This window comes from Carcharodon carcharias (genome assembly GCF_017639515.1).
Source record: "Carcharodon carcharias isolate sCarCar2 chromosome 37 unlocalized genomic scaffold, sCarCar2.pri SUPER_37_unloc_7, whole genome shotgun sequence".
Taxonomy (NCBI): domain Eukaryota; kingdom Metazoa; phylum Chordata; class Chondrichthyes; order Lamniformes; family Lamnidae; genus Carcharodon; species Carcharodon carcharias.
Genome location: NW_024470772.1, coordinates 37,501 through 57,360, shown reverse-complemented (window position 1 = coordinate 57,360; position 19,860 = coordinate 37,501). Strand labels below are relative to the sequence as shown.

Genomic DNA, 19,860 nt, shown 5'->3' with positions numbered 1-19,860 from the left:
CCTCCCTCCATCTCTCTCCCTCCCTCCTTCTCTCTCCCTCCCTCCGTCTCTCTCCCTCCCTCCGTCTCCCTCCCTCTCTCCGTCTCCCTCCCTCCCTCCATCTCTCTCCCTCCCTCCGTCTCCCTCCCTCCCTCCGTCTCCCTCCCTCCCTCCATCTCTCTCCCTCCCTCCCTCCTTCTCTCTCCCTCCCTCCGTCTCCCTCCCTCCCTCCATCTCTCTCCCTCCCTCCATCTCTCTCCCTCCCTCCCTCCATCTCTCTCCCTCCCCCCCTCCATCTCTTCCCCCCCCCCCGCCCCCCCGCTGCAGTGTCCCCCCTGACGGAGGTGGCTGATGGTGGGCACAGTCTGGCCAATGGAGAATACCGGGTGCCCAAGGAGCTGAATGAGATGATGAGGATCCCGAGGAAGTCCATCGGTAAGGAGCATGGCGGGAGGGGTGTTGTTGGCGGGCAGGGGAGGGGGTTAGAGTGGCTGGGAGCGAGAGCAGGGCCAGGACAGTCCAAACTGGACGCACTCCCTACCCTACAGGGGCTCCCTGTGGGTCGTGATGGGGGGCAGGGGGGAGTATATAGTCTGAGAGGGGAGGAATGGCCTCCTTGAGGGGGTAGTATATATTCTGAGAGGGGAGGAATGGCCTCCCTGAGGGGGTAGTATATATTCTGAGAGGGGAGGAATGGCCTCCCTGAGGGGGTAGTATATATTCTGAGAGGGGAGGAATGGCCTCCTGAGGGGGTAGTATATATTCTGAGAGGGGAGGAATGGCCTCCCTGAGGGGGGTAGTATATATTCTGAGAGGGGAGGAATGGCCTCCCTGAGGGGGGTAGTATATATTCTGAGAGGGGAGGAATGGCCTCCCTGAGGGGGTAGTATATATTCTGAGAGGGGAGGAATGGCCTCCCTGAGGGGGTAGTATATATTCCTGAGAGGGGAGGAATGGCCTCCTTGAGGGGGTAGTATATATTCTGAGAGGGGAGGAATGGCCTCCCTGAGGGGGGTAGTATATATTCTGAGAGGGGAGGAATGGCCTCCCTGAGGGGGTAGTATATATTCTGAGAGGGGAGGAATGGCCTCCTTGAGGGGGTAGTATATATTCTGAGAGGGGAGGAATGGCCTCCCTGAGGGGGTAGTATATATTCTGAGAGGGGAGGAATGGCCTCCTTGAGGGGGTAGTATATATTCTGAGAGGGGAGGAATGGCCTCCCTGAGGGGGTAGTATATTTCTGAGAGGGGAGGAATGGCCTCCCTGAGGGGGTAGTATATATTCTGAGAGGGGAGGAATGGCCTCCCTGAGGGGGTAGTATATATTCTGAGAGGGGAGGAATGGCCTCCCTGAGGGGGTAGTATATATTCTGAGAGGGGAGGAATGGCCTCCCTGAGGGGGTAGTATATATTCTGAGAGGGGAGGAATGGCCTCCCTGAGGGGGTAGTATATATTCTGAGAGGGGAGGAATGGCCTCCCTGAGGGGGTAGTATATATTCTGAGAGGGGAGGAATGGCCTCCCTGAGGGGGTAGTATATATTCTGAGAGGGGAGGAATGGCCTCCCTGAGGGGGTAGTATATATTCTGAGAGGGGAGGAATGGCCTCCCTGAGGGGGTAGTATATATTCTGAGAGGGGAGGAATGGCCTCCCTGAGGGGGTAGTATATATTCTGAGAGGGGAGGAATGGCCCCCTTGTGATAGCTGCTCCGCACATTACACAGGGGGGAAAAAAACCTCTGCTGCTCAACTGTGGGGAGCATCACAGCTGAACTTGAGTTCCCCCCTTTCCGCCCCTCCAACCCCCCCACCCCCCCCCCCCCCAGCTCTCCGGGATTCCCCCAACATGGGGGACACTGGGCAGTGATCGGGGACAGGGATCCACAGCCGATGTTTACTTGCCTCTCCCCCACCACTCTTTCCTAGTCCCAGCACACTCCTCCCGAACTGAGCCCTCGGTAACCTGGAGACCTGTTCCTGTGTCCACCGCTCCGGCGCGGAGCTGGACCTGGAGGACCGGCGCCTCGGAATGAATTTAGATCCGAGGAGTGGCGAATGCGTAAGAAAGATTGACAAGGACGATCCCAGAAACTGAGAGGTTGGAAGGATCGGGAAAGGTTGAACAGGCCGGGAGGCTCTTTCCTCTAGAAAAGAGAAGGCCGAGGGGGTGACCTGATCGAGCTCTTTAAAATGATGGAGGGGGTTTCGATAGGGTCGACGTAAAGAAGATGTTTCCCCTCCTGGGTCGGGGGGGAGAGACCAGAACTAGGGGGCCCATCGATATAAGACAGTCACTAATAAATCCGATGGGGAATTCAAGAGAAACTCCTTCACCCAGAGAGTGGGGAGAATGTGGGACTCGCTCCCACAGGGAGTGGTCGAGGTGAATAGTATCGATACATTTAAGGGGGAAGCTGGATAAACACATGAGGGAGAAAGGGATAGAAGGATATGGGGATGGGGGGAGGTGGAGAGGGAGGGGTGGGAGGAGGCTCGGGTGGGGCAGGAACACCAGCAGCTGGGCTGAATGGCCTGTTGGATGTACTGTCCTGTTAAAACAGAGTTAAAGAGGCTGCTGCTGTTAACTACGAGCTGTTGTCTGATCACCGTTGATATTCATCCGCAGATCGGGATGTAGAGAGTGATTTTGACGAGGAGGAGGAACAGGATTTAAAAAAACAGTCCAGTTCGACAGATGAGGTAAGATTCTGGAGAGACTGAGGGAGCGCTGCACTGTCGGAGGGTCAGTGCTGAGAGAGCGCCACGCTGTCGGAGGGTCAGTGCTGAGGGAGCGCCGCACTGTCGGAGGGTCAGTGCTGAGGGAGCGCCACGCTGTCGGAGGGTCAGTGCTGAGGGAGCGCCGCACTGTCGGAGGGTCAGCGCTGAGGGAGCGCCGCACTGTCAGAGGGTCAGTGCTGAGGGAACGCCGCACTGCCGGAGGGTCAGCGCTGAGGGAGTGCCGCACTGTCGGAGGGTCAGTACTGAGGGAGCGCCGCGCTGTCGGAGGGTCAGTACTGAGGGAGAGCCGCACTGTCGGAGGGTCAGTGCTGAGGGAGCGCCGCACTGTTGGAGGGTCAGTGCTGAGGGAGAGCCGCACTGTCGGAGGGTCAGTGCTGAGGGAGTGCCGCACTGTCGGAGGGTCAGTGCTGAGGGAGTGCCGCACTGTCGGAGGGTCAGTGCTGAGGGAGCGCCGCACTGTCGGAGGGTCAGTGCTGAGGGAGAGCCGCACTGTCGGAGGGTCAGTGCTGAGGGAGTGCCGCACTGTCGGAGGGTCAGTGGAGAGGGAGTGTTCTGACCCTCTGTGTTCACTCTCTAGGGTACCGCCGGGAGTGAGGTGAATGCCACAGAGGAAATGTCGAATCTGGTGAACTACGTGGAACCCGTGAAATTCAAAACCTTCGAGGTAGCTTTCAGTAAGTTCTCAGCTGAGTCTGTACTGATACGCTGGCCAAGTGTGGCCCCCCCAGTGTGGTCCTGACTGCACCGCCCCCCACTCCCTCCCTCCTCCCCCCAACCTCAGGGTTTGGTGCTTGGACTGTGACACTGGGAGGGGGGTGGAGGTGGCGATATTCTTCACAATTGGACTCTGCCCGTGTGCTGGGGGCTGGGATGGAGGGAAAGAGGGAATCTCATCCACACTCCTCACTGCTTCCTGACAGCCTCTCACAGCTGCTCAGCATGTAATAGGCTTGTGATGCCCCATGCAGTTGAATTGCCTGCCTCCAGTATGGGGACTGGCGCTTGAGGGTGTGACGTGTGACTAAGCACCCTCCCTATCTCTGTAACCTCCTCTAGCCCCTACAACCCTCCCTATCTCTGTATCCTCCCCCAGCCCCTACACCCCTCCCTATCTCTGTAACCTCCTCCAGTCCCTACAACCCTCCCTATCTCTGTAACCTCCTCCAGTCGCTACAACCCTCCCTATCTCTGTAACCTCCTCCAGCCCCTACAACCCTCCCTATCTCTGTAACCTCCTCCAGCCCCTACAACCCTCCGAGATCTCTGCACTCCTCCAATTCCGGCCTCTTGACCATCCCCCGATTCCCATCGCTCCACCATTGGCGGCCGTGCCTTCAGCTGCCTGGGGCCCTGAGCTCTGGAATTCCCTCCCTAACCCTCTCTCCCTCTCTCCCTCTCCCTCTCTCCCTCTCTCTCCCTCTCTCCCTCTCCTCCTTTAAGATGCTCCTTTAAACCGACCTCTGTGACCGAGCTTTTTCTCCCCTGTCCCTAAATATCTCCGGATGTGGCTCGGGGTCAGATTCTGTCTGACTGACCTTCCTGTGAAGCGCCTGGGGGAGGTTTCACTGGGTTAAAGGCGCTGGATAAATATCACAGTATCATAATATCTGTACAGTGCAGAAGGAGGCCATTCGGCCTGTTGTTGCGCACTCGTCTACTCGAGTGTTACCCTCTACGTGCTGCCCCCGAGGAGGAGGAGGAGGAGGAGGAGGAGGAGGAGGAGGGGGGCTTATTTTTTTGCTCTGGTTCGGCCTCCCTCGCCCAAGCCGGTTTGACTAGGCCTCACTCTCTTTGTGTTTTCTCGTTCCTTCCTCTTTCCTGTCTCGCAGAGAGGAACAAATACTTTGAGATGTCGTCCATGGTGGAAACCAAGGGCCTAGAACAGCTGACCAAGTCCCCAGTCGAGTTTGTGGAGTATCCTTATCGGATTCTGTCGCTGACCCCACCGGACCCGCGGGGGGTTTGTCGTCTTGTCGCCGGCCATGAGTGGGAGTTTGGGGTTGTTGAGGGAGGGGGGGGGGGGGTGGTGGGGGGGTGGGCAGAGGAAGGGGCTTGGGGGGTGGGAGCGTTTGGAAGTGGAGGCCGGAGCTGGACAGAGAGAGACGGAGGGAAGTTGGGGGGTGGGAAGGAGGCCAAGCGGGGTGGGGAGCAGGAAGAGGAGAAGGGGGGGGCGGGGTCGAGCGAGCGGAGGCCGCCGGGCTGCTGGGCGAGGTGGGGTGGGGGTGCTTTGAGGTCGAGGGTCGAGGGTCGCGGAGACGTGTCTGCCGGTTACGGCCATCTCCGCTGGACTGGGGAGGCTCGGGGGTGGTCGGGGTGGGGGGAAGGGGTCAGGATGACCAGACAAGCCATCTCTGGAGGCTCCCACCCTCCCACGGGCCTACGCGTGGTCTTCAGTGTTTGTCCCTGACGAGCAGCCCCACAGATACAACAAGAAGCAGCTCAGTCGGATTTACCCCAAGGGCACGCGGGTTGACTCCTCCAACTACATGCCCCAAGTCTTCTGGAACACGGGCTGCCAGATGGTGGCTCTGAACTTCCAGACCCTCGGTGAGTGGCACAACCCCCTCCCCGCAACCCCCACCCCCCCACCATCCCTCCAGCTCCTCTCACCCCCCCTCGGGACGTCCCAGAGTGTTTCACACACGATGAAGGACTTTTTTTTTCTTATTGAAGTGCGCTCACTGTTGTGATGTAGGAAACTCAGCAGCCCATTGACGCACAGCAAGATCCCACAAACGTCAACGTGATAATGACCCAGATCATCTGTTTTTCGTGATGTTGGGTGAGGGATAAATATCGGCCCCAGGACACCGGGGAGAACTCCCCCCTGCTCTTCTCCCAGTAGTGGCCGTGGGATCTTTTACCCCCACCCGAGAGGGCAGACGGGGCCTCGGTTTAATGTCTCATCCTGAAAGACGGCACCTCCGACAGTGCGGCGCTCCCTCAGCGCTGACCCTCCGACAGTGCGGCGCTCCCTCAGCGCTGACCCTCCGACAGTGCGGCGCTCCCTCAGCGCTGACCCTCCGACAGTGCGGCGCTCCCTCAGCGCTGACCCTCCGACAGTGCGGCGCTCCCTCAGCGCTGACCCTCCGACAGTGCGGCACTCCCTCATTTCTGAGCCTCCGACAGTGCGGCGCTCCCTCATTTCTGAGCCTCCGACAGTGCGGCGCTCCCTCAGCGCTGACCCTCCGACAGTGCGGCGCTCCCTCAGCGCTGACCCTCCGACAGTGCGGCGCTCCCTCAGCGCTGACCCTCCGACAGTGCAGCGCTCCCTCAGCGCTGACCCTCCGACAGTGCGGCGCTCCCTCAGCACTGACCCTCCGACAGTGCGGCGATCCCTCAGCGCTGACCCTCCGACAGTGCGGCGCTCCCTCAGCGCTGGAACTCCCTGTTGTCTGCTCTTGACATAGGATGTCAGTGGGTGTAGGGTCCATTCTCCATTGGTGATGTTGCTAACTCTCCCTCCCTTCCCCCTTCCCTCTAAGATCTTGCCATGCAGCTGAACATGGGTATGTTTGAGTACAATGGCCGGAGTGGGTACATTTTGAAGCCCGAGTTCATGAGGAGGATGGACAAACATTTCGACCCCTTCACGGAGAATATAGTGGATGGTATTGTCGCTAACACTGTCTCAATCAAGGTGAGGAGTCCATAGTGCTAAACCCCCACCACAGGAACAGGAGGAGGCCATTCAGCCCCTCGAGCCTGTTACACTGGGACAGGAGGAGGCCATTCAGCCCCTCTCGAGCCTGTTACACAGGACCAGGAGGAGGCCATTCAGCCCCTCTCGAGCCTGTTACACAGGGACAGGAGGAGGCCATTCAGCCCTTTGCGAACCTGTTACACAGGGACAGGAGGAGGCCATTCAGCCCCTCTCGAGCCTGTTACACAGGACCAGGAGGAGGCCGTTCAGCCCCTCTCGAGCCTGTTACACAAGGACAGGAGGAGGCCATTCAGCCCTTTGCGAACCTGTTACACAGGGACAGGAGGAGGCCATTCAGCCCTTCGCGAGCCTGTTACACAGGACCAGGAGGAGGCCGTTCAGCCCCTCTCGAGCCTGTTACACAAGGACAGGAGGAGGCCATTCAGCCCTTTGCAAACCTGTTACACAGGGACAGGAGGAGGCCATTCAGCCCTTCGCGAGCCTGTTACACAGGAACAGGAGGAGACCATTCAGCCCTTCGCGAACCTGTTACACAGGGACAGGAGGAGGCCATTCAGCCCTTTGTGAGCCTGTTACACAGGGACAAGAGGCGATTCAGGCCTGCCTCAGGCCTCTTATATGAAAACAGAAAGAGGTCCTTCAGCCCCTCGAGCCTGTTACAGGTGAACAGGAGGAGGCTGTTCAGCCCGTCTATGATATCTCTATCCACCACAGTTTCTCCACTGGCCTGGCTGTGGGAAGTATTATGTTTGATTTTACTCCTCTTGTTGTGATAGATAATCTCAGGGCAGTTCCTATCGGATAAGAAAGTTGGGATGTATGTTGAGGTCGACATGTTTGGCCTCCCAGTCGACACAAAAAGGAAATTTCGCACAAAGACCCTGGTGAACTCACTGAACCCTGTGTGGGACGATGAGCTGTTCGTATTCAGAAAGGTAATCCCATCTCAGAGAGCGTGGCACACTGTCGGAGGGTCAGCGCTGAGGGAGCGCCGCACTGTTGGAGGGTCAGTGCTGAGGGAGCGCCGCACTGTCGGAGGGTCAGTGCTGAGGGAGCGCCGCGCTGTCGGAGGGTCAGTGCTGAGGGAGCGCCGCACTGTCGGAGGGTCAGCGCTGAGGGAGCGCCGCGCTGTCGGATGGTCAGTGCTGAGTGAGCGCCACGCTGTCGGAGGGTCAGCGCTGAGGGAGCGCCGCACTGTCGGAGGGTCAGCGCTGAGGGAGCGCCGCACTGTCGGAGGGTCAGTGCTGAGGGAGAGCCGTGCTGTCGGAGGGTCAGTGCTGAGGGAGCGCCGCAATGTCAGAGGGTCAGCGCTGAGGGAGAGCCGCGCTGTCGGAGGGTCAGCGCTGAGGGAGCGCCGCACTGTCGGAGGGTCAGCGCTGAGGGAGCGCCGCACTGTCGGAGGGTCAGTACTCTTTCTGATTGAACATTAACTATCCTGTATTTCTCAGGTTGTTCTGCCCACTCTGGCCTTGTTACGAATTGCTGTGTTTGAGGAAGGTGGCAAGTTGGTGGGTCATCGGGTTCTCCCCGTGTCTGCTATCCGACCCGGTATGTGCTGTTGCTGACTTGTTTCCATCTTAGGTTCTCCCTGTCAACCACATCAACAAATTCCACCAGCTATTTTCCATGTCAGTGACCTGTAGAAATACAACTTGCATTTTTCTAGCACCTTCAACAAAGTGAAATGTCCCCAGGAGTGAGAGAGAGAGAGAGAGAGAGGCAGAGAGGTTTAGGGAGGGAATCCCAGAGCTCAGGGCCCCGGGCAACTGAAGGCACGGCCGCCAATGGTGGAGCGATGGGAATCGGGGGATGGTCAAGAGGCCGGAATCGGAGGAGTGCAGAGCTCTCGGAGGGTTGTAGGGACTGGAGGAGGTTACAGAGATAGGGAGGGGTGTAGGGGCTGGAGGAGGTTACAGAGATAGGGAGGGTTGTAGGGGCTGGAGGAGGTTACAGAGATAGGGAGGGGTGTAGGGGCTGGAGGAGGTTACAGAGATAGGGAGGGTTGTAGGGGCTGGAGGAGGTTACAGAGATAGGGAGGGTTGTAGGGGCTGGAGGAGGTTACAGAGATAGGGAGGGGTGTAGGGGCTGGAGTACCTTACAGAGATAGGGAGGGTTGTAGGTGCTGGAGGAGGTTACAGAGATAGGGAGGGGTGTAGGGGCTGGAGGAGGTTACAGAGATAGGGAGGGGTGTAGGGGCTGGAGGAGTTTACAGATATAGGGAGGGTTGTAGGGGCTGGAGGAGGTTACAGAGATAGGGAGGGTTGTAGGGGCTGGAGGATGTTACACAGATAGGGAGGGATGTAGGGGCTGGAGGAAGTTACAGAGATAGGGAGGGGTGTAGGGGCTGGAGGAGGTTACAGAGATAGGGAGGGGGTAAGGAGGGATTTGAACACGAGGATGTGAATTTTAAAATCGAGGTGTGTCTGGACCGGGAGTCAGTGTGGGTCAGTGTGAGCACAGGGGGTGATGGGTGAGGGGGACTCGGTGTGAGTTCGGACACGGGGTGGGGCAGCAGAGTTTAGGATGAGCTGAGGTTTGCGGATGGTGGAACGTGGGAGAGTCTCCGGGAGAGGGTTGGGATGGTCGAGTGTGGAGGTAGCGGAGGCGTTGGTGAGGGCTTCAGCAGCTGATAAGCTGAGGTAGGAGATGTTTTTCAGCACCGGCGAGAGCAGACAGGGCATGAGCAGGGCATTGTGGTGTAACGGAAATGTCACTGGGCCAGTAACCCAGAGGCCCAGGTTAATGCTCTGGGGGATGAGGGTTCAAACCCCACCAGGGCAGCCGGTGGAATTTAAATTCAGTGAATAAATCTGGAAAATAAAACTAGTCTCAGTGACGGTGACCATGAAACTATCATCGATTGTTGGAAAGACCCATCTGGGTCACTAATGTCCCCTTTAGGGAGGGAAATCTGCCCTCCTTACCCGGTCTGGCCTACATGTGACTCCAGACCCACAGCCACATGTGGTTGAGTCTTTACTGCCCCCCTGAAATGGCCGAGCGAGACACTCAGCCCAAGGGCAATTACGGATGGGTAACAAACGCTGGCCTTGTCCAGAGACGCCCACATCACATGAAAGAATAACTTTAAAAAAATTAATCTCATGTTTCAATGACAGCATCTCCAACAGTGCGGCTCTCCCTCAGTACTGACCCTCCGACAGTGCGGCGCTCCCTCCGCACTGACCCTCCGACAGTGCGGCTCTCGCTCAGCACTGACCCTCCGACAGTGCGGCTCTCCCTCAGCACTGACCCTCCGACAGTGCGGCACTCCCTCAGCACTGACCCTCCGACAGTGCGGCTCTCCCTCAGCACTGACCCTCCGACAGTGCGGCACTCCCTCAGCACTGACCCTCCGACAGTGCGGCACTCCCTCAGCACTGACCCTCCGACAGTGCGGCACTCCCTCAGCACTGACCCTCCGACAGTGCGGCGCTCCCTCAGCACTGACCCTCCGACAGTGCGGCACTCCCTCAGCACTGATCCTCCGACAGTGCAGGCACTCCCTCAGCACTGACCCTCCGACAGTGCGGCACTCCCTCACTGACCTCAGTGCGGCGCTCCCTCAGCACTGACCCTCCGACAGTGCGGCACTCCCTCAGCACTGACCCTCCGACAGTGCGGCACTCCCTCAGCATTGACCCTCCAACAGTGTGGCACTCCCTCAGTACTGACCCTCCGACAGTGCGGCGCTCCTTCAGCGCTGACCCTCTGACAGTGCGGCACTCCCTCAGCACTGACCCTCCGACAGTGCGGTGCTGACCCTCCGACAGTGCGGCGCTCCCTCAGCATTGACCCTCCAACAGTGCGGCACTCCCTCAGTACTGACCCTCCGACAATGCGGCGCTCCTTCAGCGCTGACCCTCTGACAGTGCGGCACTCCCTCAGCACTGCCCCTCCGACAGTGTGGCGCTCCCTCAATACTGACCCTCCGACAGTGCGACGCTCCCTCAGCACTGACCCTCCGACAGTGCGGCGCTCCCTCAGCACTGATACTGGAGTAGGGTTGAGAGTCTGAGGAGGGAGTGGAATACACAGCTGTATGAATTACTCTGGAGTTGCCCTGAGGAATGAAATGATTGGTTCATGCGGTCAGTGACATGTTTGTCTTTATCTCTCACCTGGCTCTCCCATTCTCTCTCTCTCTGTGTATGTCACTCACCCAGCCTGACCTGCCTGCTTTATGTCTCTCCCAGGTTACCACTATATCTGCCTGAGGAATGAGCTGAATCAGCCCCTTCTGCTGCCTGCTCTCTTTGTCCATACGGAAGTGAAGGACTATGTTCCTGATACCCATGCAGGTCAGTACTGAACTCTCTGCTCACCGCGATAGAGCTGGGGAGAGGGTTCCATCAAACAATAAATGTCCCTGGGAGAGTGTAGAGGGAGCTTTACTCTGTATCTAACCCCGTGCTGTATCTGTCCTGGGAGTGTTTGATGGGGACAGTGTAGAGAGAGCTTTACTGTGTATCTAACCCCGTGCTGTACCTGTCCTGGGAGTGTTTGATGGGGACAGTGTAGAGGGAGCTTTACTCTGTATCTAACCCCGTGCTGTACCTGTCCTGGGAGTGTTTGATGGAGACGGTGTAGAGAGAGCTTTACTCTGTATCTAACCCCGTGCTGTACCTGTCCTGGGAGTGTTTGATGGGGACGGTGTAGAGGAAGCTTTACTCTGTATCTAACCCCGGGCTGTCCCTGTCCTGGGAGTGTTTGATGGGGACAGTGTAGAGAGAGCTTTACTCTGTATCTAACCCCGTGCTGTACCTGTCCTGGGAGTGTTTGATGGGGACAGTGTAGAGGGAGCTTTACTCTGTATCTAACCCCGTGCTGTACCTGTCCTGGGAGTGTTTGATGGAGACGGTGTAGAGAGAGCTTTACTCTGTATCTAACCCCGTGCTGTACCTGTCCTGGGAGTGTTTGATGGGGACAGTGTAGAGGGAGCTTTACTCTGTATCTAACCCCGTGCTGTACCTGTCCTGGGTGTGTTTGATGGGGACAGTGTAGAGGGAGATTTACTCTGTATCTAACCCTGTGCTGTCCCTGTCCTGGGAGTGTTTGATGGGGACAGTGTAGAGGGAGATTTACTCTGTATCTAACCCCGTGCTGTACCTGTCCTGGGAGTGTTTGATGGGGACAGTGTAGAGGGAGATTTACTCTGTATCTAACCCCGTGCTGTACCTGTCCTGGGAGTGTTTGATGGGGACAGTGTAGAGGGAGATTTACTCTGTATCTAACCCCGTGCTGTACCTGTCCTGGGAGTGTTTGATGGGGACAGTGTAGAGGGAGATTTACTCTGTATCTAACCCCGTGCTGTACCTGTCCTGGGAGTTTTTGATGGGGACAGTGTAGAGGGAGATTTACTCTGTATCTAACCCCGTGCTGTACCTGTCCTGGGAGTGTTTGATGGGGACAGTGTAGAGGGAGTTTACTCTGTATCTAACCCCGTGCTGTACCTGTCCTGGGAGTGTTTGATGGGGACAGGTGTAGAGGGAGATTTACTCTGTATCTAACCCCGTGCTGTACCTGTCCTGGGAGTGTTTGATGGGGACAGTGTAGAGGGAGCTTTACTCTGTATCTAACCCCGTGCTGTACCTGTCCTGGGAGTGTTTGATGGGGACAGTGTAGAGGGAGCTTTACTCTGTGTCGAACACCATGCAGTACCTGTCCTGGGAGTGTTTGATGGGGACAGTGTAGAGGGGTTTACTCTGTATCTAACCCCGTGCTGTACCTGTCCTGGGAGTGTTTGATGGGGACGGTGTAGAGGGAGCTTTACTCTGTATCTAACCCTGTGCTGTACCTGTCCTGGGAGTGTTTGATGGGGACAGTGTAGAGAGAGCTTTACTCTGTTTCTAACCCCGTGCTGTACCTGTCCTGGGAGTGTTTGATGGGGACGGTGTAGAGGTAGCTTTACTCTGTATCTAACCCCGTGCTGTACCTGTCCTGGGAGTGTTTGATGGGGACGGTGTAGAGGGATCTTTACTCTGTATCTAACCCCGTGCTGTACCTGCCCTGGGAGTGTTTGATGGGGACAGTGTAGAGAGAGATTTACTCTGTATCTAACCCCGTGCTGTACCTGTCCTGGGAGTGTTTGATGGGGACGGTGTAGAGGGATCTTTACTCTGTATCTAACCCCGTGCTGTACCTGCCCTGGGAGTGTTTGATGGGGACAGTGTAGAGAGAGATTTACTCTGTATCTAACCCCGTGCTGTACCTGTCCTGGGAGTGTTTGATGGGGACGGTGTAGAGGGATCTTTACTCTGTATCTAACCCCGTGCTGTACCTGTCCTGGGAGTGTTTGATGGGGACAGTGTAGAGGGAAGCTTTACTCTGTATCTAACCCCGTGCTGTACCTGTCCTGGGAGTGTTTGATGGGGACAGTGTAGAGGGAGATTTACTCTGTATCTAACCCCGTGCTGTACCTGTCCTGGGAGTGTTTGATGGGGACGGTGTAGAGGGAGCTTTACTCTGTATCTAACCCCGTGCTGTACCTGTCCTGGGAGTGTTTGATGGGGACAGTGTAGAGAGAGCTTTACTCTGTATCTAATCCCGTGCTGTACCTGTCCTGGGAGTGTTTGATGGGGACAGTGTAGAGTGAGCTTTACTCTGTATCTAACCCCGTGCTGTACCTGTCCTGGGAGTGTTTGATGGGGACAGTGTAGAGGGTTTACTCTGTGTCTAACCCCGTGCTGTTGAGTAACTGATGTCTTTTCTCTCTCAGACTATATTGAAGCTCTGTATAATCCCATCAAACATGTGTGTCTCATGGAGCAGCGATCGAAGCAGCTGGTCTCTCTGACAGGGGACGATGAGGTCTGTCTGCTTAAATGGCAACTGGTTCACCCCAGCCCCATCCCCCCCTTCGCTCTCTCTCTCTCTCTCCTGCCTGTACTCACCCGCTCTCCTCCTCCCCCCCTCGTCAGCTCTCCTCCTCCCCCCACCGTCCGCTCTCCTCCTCCCCCCCTCGTCAGCTCTCCTCCTCCCCCCCTCGTCAGCTCTCCTCCTCCCCCCCTCGTCAGCTCTCCTCCTCCCCCCCTCGCCCGCTCTCCTCCTCCCCCCACCGTCCGCTCTCCTCCTCCCCCCACCGTCCGCTCTCCTCCTCCCCCCCTCGTCAGCTCTCCTCCTCCCCCCACCGTCCGCTCTCCTCCTCCCCCCCTCGTCAGCTCTCCTCCTCCCCCCACCGTCCGCTCTCCTCCTCCCCCCCTCGTCAGCTCTCCTCCTCCCCCCACCGTCCGCTCTCCTCCTCCCCCCCTCGTCAGCTCTCCTCCTCCCCCCCTCGTCAGCTCTCCTCCTCCCCCCCTCGTCAGCTCTCCTCCTCCCCCCCCTCACCCGCTCTCCTCCTCCCCCCCCTCACCCGCTCTCCTCCTCCCCCCCTCGTCAGCTCTCCTCCTCCCCCCCCTCACCCGCTCTCCTCCTCCCCCCCTCGTCAGCTCTCCTCCTCCCCCCCCTCACCCGCTCTCCTCCTCCCCCCCTCGGCAACTCTCCTCCTCCCCCCCCTCACCCGCTCTCCTCCTCCCCCCCCTCACCCCCTCTCCTCCTCCTCCCCCCCTCACCCGCTCTCCTCCTCCCCCCTCGGCAGCTCTCCTCCTCCCCCCCTCGCCCGCTCTCCTCCTCCCCCCTCGGCAACTCTCCTCCTCCCCCCACCGTCCGCTCTCCTCCTCCCCCCTCACCGCTCTCCTCCTCCCCCCCCCTCGTCAGCTCTCCTCCTCCCCCCCTCGTCAGCTCTCCTCCTCCCCCCCTCGTCAGCTCTCCTCCTCCCCCCCTCGCAACTCTCCTCCTCCCCCCACCGTCCGCTCTCCTTCCTCCCCCCACCGTCCGCTCTCCTCCTCCCCCCACCGTCCGCTCTCCTCCCCCCCCTCGTCACCGCTCTCCACCTCCCCCCCTCGTCCGCTCTCCTCCTCCCCCCCTCGTCAGCTCTCCTCCTCCCCCCCTCGTCAGCTCTCCTCCTCCCCCCCCTCACCCGCTCTCCTCCTCCCCCCCCCTCACCCGCTCTCCTCCTCCCCCCCTCGTCAGCTCTCCTCCTCCCCCCCCTCACCCGCTCTCCTCCTCCCCCCCTCGTCAGCTCTCCTCCTCCCCCCCCTCACCCGCTCTCCTCCTCCCCCCCTCGGCAACTCTCCTCCTCCCCCCCCTCACCCGCTCTCCTCCTCCCCCCCCTCACCCGCTCTCCTCCTCCCCCCCTCACCCGCTCTCCTCCTCCCCCCCTCGGCAACTCTCCTCCTCCCCCCACCGTCAGCTCTCCTCCTCCCCCCCTCGCCCGCTCTCCTCCTCCCCCCTCGGCAACTCTCCTCCTCCCCCCACCGTCCGCTCTCCTCCTCCCCCCCTCACCTGCTCTCCTCCTCCCCCCCTCGTCAGCTCTCCTCCTCCCCCCCTCGTCAGCTCTCCTCCTCCCCCCCTCGTCAGCTCTCCTCCTCCCCCCCCTCGGCAACTCTCCTCCTCCCCCCACCGTCCGCTCTCCTCCTCCCCCCACCGTCCGCTCTCCTCCTCCCCCCACCGTCCGCTCTCCTCCCCCCCCTTCACCCGCTCTCCACCTCCCCCCCTCGTCCGCTCTCCTCCTCCCCCCCCCTTCACCCACTCTCCTCCCCCCCTCGTCCGCTCTCCTCCTCCCCCCCTCGTCCGCTCTCCTCCTCGCCCCCCTCACCCGCTCTCCTCCCCCCTCGCCCGCTCTCCTCCTCCCCGCCCCGTCCACTCTCCTCCTCCCCCCTCGCCCGCTCTCCTCCTCCCCGCCCCGTCCACTCTCCTCCTCCCCCCTCGTCCGCTCTCCTCCTCGCCCCCCTCACCCGCTCTCCTCCCCCACCTCACCCGCTCTCCTCCTCCCCCCCTCACCCGCTCTCCTCCTCCCCCCCTCACCCGCTCTCCTCCTCCCCCCCTCGTCAGCTCTCCTCCTCCCCCCCTCGCCCGCTCTCCTCCTCCCCGCCCCGTCCACTCTCCTCCTCCCCCCTCGCCCGCTCTCCTCCTCCCCCCCTCGCCCGCTCTCCTCCTCCCCCCCTCGTCCGCTCTCCTCCTCGCCCCCCCCCTCACCCGCTCTCCTCCCCCCTCACCCGCTCTCCTCCCCCCCTCGCCCCGCTCTCCTCCTCCCCCTCGTCCGCTCTCCTCCTCCCCCCCTTCACCCACTCTCCTCCCCCCCCTCGCCCGCTCTCCTCCTCCCCCCCTCGTCCGCTCTCCTCCTCCCCCCCTCGTCCGCTCTCCTCCTCGCCCCCCCCCTCACCCGCTCTCCTCCTCCACCTCACCCGCTCTCCTCCTCCTCCCCTCGCCTGCTCTCCTCCTCCCCCCCCTCGCCCGCTCTCCTCCTCCCCCCCTCGCCCGCTCTCCTCCTCCCCCACCTCGCCCGCTCTCCACCTGCCCCCCCCCCTCGCCCACTCTCCACCTGCCCCACCCCCCCTCGCCCGCTCTCCTCCCCCCCCCACCTTGGCCTCTGTCCTCCTCCCGCTTTCCACCACTCCCTCACACTATCTGTCTCCTCCTTCCCCAGGCTCTACGTTTGGTGCGTCCGGAATCTCCTAAGCCTTCGGAAGACACCAGGAAGAAGTCGGACAACTGCTCCACCACCCCATTGGCACCCAGACCCTCCCTGACCCCCTCCATCGGTGAATCCAATGCAGGTAACCATCGGTGCCCCCGTGTTCTCTCCTGGGCCCTGCTAAAGGGGGGTTAAGATGATTAAAGGATTCGATAATTTTTCAGAAACTATCGACCCTGTTTCCTCTGTTGGGTTGGGGGGGGAGGGCAGAGTCCAGAACAAGGGAGCAGAACCATCAGATTAGACCCCGGCTGTTCAGGGTGGTGTCAGGAAGCACCTCTTCACACTGAGAGGGGTGGGAATCCAGAACTCTCTCCCCCACCAAAAAGCTGTCGAGGCTGGGGGTCAGTTGGAAATGTCAAAACTGAGATTGATGGATTTTTGTTGAGTGAGAGGATGAAGGGTTATGGAACCGAGGGGTGTAGATGGAGTTTAGATGGACAATCTAATTGAACGATGGATTGAATATCCTCCTCCTCTTCCTGTGTTTGACTGGACAGTGGTCAGGGTCGCAGTTCCTGGCAGATCTCATACGAACATGTGAATTAGGAGCAGGAGGAGGCCATTCAGCCCCTCGAGCCTGCTCCTCCATTCTATATGATCATGGCTGACCTGAGTGTAACCTCCACCCCACGTTCCCACCTACCCCCGATAACCTTTCACCCCCTTGTTAATCAAGAATCGATCCAGCTCTGCCTTAAAAATATTCAAAGACTCTGCTTCCACCTTCTGAGGGAGAGAGTTCCAGAGACTCACGACTCTCAGAGAAAAAAAATTCTCCTCCTCTCTGTTTTAACTGAGCGACCCCTTATTTCTAAACAGTAACCCCTGTTCTAGATTCTCCCACAAGAGGAAACACCCTCTCCACATCCACCCTGTCAGGACCCCTCAGGATCTTATATGTTTCAATCAACTCTCCTCTTAATCTTCTAAACTCCAGTGGATACAAGCCTAGTCTGTCCAACCTTTCCTCATGAGACAGCCCACCCATTCCTGGCATTAGTCTGGTAAACCTTCTCTGAACTGCTTCTAATGCAGAGACATCCTTCCTTAAATAAGGAGACCAATACTGTACTCAATACTCCTGATGTGGTCTCACCAGTGTCCTGTACAACTGAAGTGTAACCTCCCTACTTTTGTATTCAATTCCCCCTCGCAATAGACGATAACATTCTATTAACTTTCCTAATTACCTGCTGTACCTGTATACTAACCTTTTGTGATTCATGCACTAGGACACCCAGATCCCTCTGAATCGCAGAGCTCCTCAATCTCTCACCATTTAGATAATATGCTTCTTTTTTATCCTTCCTGCCAAAATGGACAATGTCACATTTTCCTACATTGTAATCCATTTGCCAGATATTTGCCCACTCGCTTAACTTTTCTATGTCACTTTGCAGCCTCCTTATATCCTCTTCACAATTTATTTTCCTACCTATCTTTGTACCATCAGCAAATTTAACAATCGTACCTTTGGTCCCTTCATCCAAATCATTTATATAAATTGCAAAACTTGAGGCCCCAGCACTGCTCCCTGTGACATACCACTCGTCACGTCCTGTCAACCAGAAAGAGACCCATTTATGCCCACTCTCTGCTTCCCGTTAGCCAGCCGATCTCCTATCCATGTTACCCCATGTATGTTACCCCCTACACCATGAGCTTTTATTTTCCACAATAACCTTTCATGTGGGACTTTATCAAATGCCTTCTGGAAATCTCAGTACAGCACATCCACCAGTTCCCCTTTATCCACAGCACGTGTGACTCCTTCAAAGGACTCCAATAATTTGGTTAAACATGATTTCCCTTTCACAAAACCGTGTCGACTCTGCCTGATTGCCTTGAATTTTTCTAAGTGCCCTGCTATAACATCTTTAATAACAGCTTCTAACATTTTCCCTGTGACAGATGTTAGGCTAACGGGCCTGTAGTTTCCTGCTTTCTGTCTCCCTCCCTTTTTGAATAAAGGAGTCACATTTGCTATTTTCCAACCTAATGGAGTCTTCCCTGAATCCAGGAACTTTGGAAAATTAAAACCAATGCATCAACTATCTCACTAGACACTTCTTTCAAGACCCTAGGATGAAGTCCATCAGGACCTGGGGATTTGTCAGCCCGCAGCTCCCAACTATTTACTCAGTATCACTTCCCTGGTGATTGTAATTTTCCTGAGTTCTTCCCTCTTTCCATTTCCCCTCCTTCCCAAGATGCTCTTGTCGTCTTCCCTCAATACCTCTGGGCGTCGAGAGGGGGTGCATGAGGAAGACAGGAACAGAGTTGTGCGCCTTTTCCTATGTTGAAAAGAGAAGGCCGGGGGAGTGACCTGATCGAGCTCTTTAAAATGACGGAGGGGGTTTCGATAGGGTCGATGTAGAGAAGATTTTTCCCCTTGTGTGGTGGGGAGAGACCAGAACTAGGGGCCCACCGATATAAGACAGTCACTAATAAATCCGATGGGGAATTCAGGAGAAACTCCTTCACCCAGAGAGTGGGGAGAATGTGGGACTCACTCCCACAGGGAGTGGTCGAGGGGAATAGTATCGATACGTTTAAGGGGGAAGCTGGATAAACACATGAGGGAGAAAGGAGTAGAAGGATATGGGGATGGGGGGGAGATGGAGAGGGGGGGTGGGAGGAGGCTCGTGTGGGGCAGGAACACCAGCAGATGGGCTGAATGGCCTGATTCTGTGTTGTAACACTCGATGTGATGTGGGCCTTGTGTTGGGGGCCTGGGACGAGGCCTGTTTCTGGATTTTGCCCTCTTGCTCCGGGTTGTGGGGCGTCAGCACTGACTGGTGCAGCCTTCGATGTGTTTTTCTTTTCCCCCTTTACAGGAAACTCCCGCGCTCTGGATGATTTAATCCCTCGTATTTTATCAGGTAAGAGCCGGGGCTGGAGCGTGGACGATGTTGCTATGGTTACGAGAGGGCTGGGAACGAGGGTGGGGGGGTGGGACAAGGCCACGGGGGTAAGGCAGGGGAGTTGGGGGACCAGGCTCGGGGGGGGAAGCGCAGATCCGATGGGACCAACAGCCGTCTTCTTAAGACGCGGCTGGAGACCCGAGATGAGAACAGCAAACGCTGGAATAAATGACCGTGTGGAGAGGGGAACAGACCAGTCTCTGTCACTGACCAGTCCAGCCCTGGCGTGGACCGGACTGAGGGTGGAGGATGGGGGGGTGGAGAGATGGAATAGGGTTCAGAGCAAGATTGTCAGTCTGCGATCGGCAGGGGGACTTTCGGACAAGGAAGCGAAAGGGGTTCACAGATGGGGTCTGACTGGTCAAGTGACACCCGTTGAAATACAAAGCGAAGGCAGGAGGACAGGAAACGAGAGAAAAAAAAAGAACTGGTGGGGCCCAGACTCCAGTCTAACGTTGTCCAACTGGATGTTGAGCCCAGAAGGCACCGAAGGAGGCCATTCAGCCCATCCTGCCTGCACCCGGCTCTCCAAGCGAGCATTGTGACCCAGCTCCATTGCCCCTGTACCCCTGCACCTTGTTTCTATTCAAACCATCATCCAGCGCCCTCTCGAATGCCTCGATTGAACCCGCCTCCACCCACACTTCCAGGCCTCACACCCCCAGACCTTAGCCACTCGCCCGTGTGTGTGTGAAAAAGATTTTTCTCACCTCGCGTTGGCTTCTCTTACAAGTCAGGTTAAATCGGTGCCCTTTGGTTCTCGATTTGTTTCTGAGCGGGAGCAGCTTCTCCCCATCGACTCTGTCCAGGCCCCTCGTGACTTTGGAGGCTTCTACCGAGTCTCCTCTCAGTCTTCTCCTCGCCAGGGAAAACAGACCCAACTTCTCCAATCTGTCCTCCTAGCTGAAGTTTCTCATCCCTTGATCCATTCTCCTCACCCTCCTGCACTCGAGAAAGCTGTACAGCGCCGAGACCAGTGATGAGGTGCTGAGGGGAGCGGGGTGGTATCTGGAGAGAGGGAGGTGTGTGTGTGTTTGTG

The 19,860-nt window shown here is 57.9% G+C and overlaps 1 protein-coding gene across 1 annotated transcript in view; it reads left to right on the top strand.

Annotated features, from left to right (window-relative positions):
- LOC121274756 (1-phosphatidylinositol 4,5-bisphosphate phosphodiesterase beta-1-like) overlaps nt 1-19,860 on the top strand; it is a 66,091-nt gene that overhangs the window by 19,444 nt on the left and 26,787 nt on the right. The window contains exons 8-19 of the mRNA XM_041182099.1: nt 311-414; nt 2,604-2,677; nt 3,294-3,390; nt 4,546-4,630; nt 5,139-5,263; nt 6,202-6,356; nt 7,157-7,315; nt 7,829-7,928; nt 10,577-10,681; nt 13,099-13,190; nt 15,847-15,976; nt 18,735-18,779. Coding sequence (XP_041038033.1) covers nt 311-414; nt 2,604-2,677; nt 3,294-3,390; nt 4,546-4,630; nt 5,139-5,263; nt 6,202-6,356; nt 7,157-7,315; nt 7,829-7,928; nt 10,577-10,681; nt 13,099-13,190; nt 15,847-15,976; nt 18,735-18,779 — 1,271 coding nt within the window. The remainder of the gene's footprint in view (nt 1-310; nt 415-2,603; nt 2,678-3,293; nt 3,391-4,545; nt 4,631-5,138; nt 5,264-6,201; nt 6,357-7,156; nt 7,316-7,828; nt 7,929-10,576; nt 10,682-13,098; nt 13,191-15,846; nt 15,977-18,734; nt 18,780-19,860) is intronic.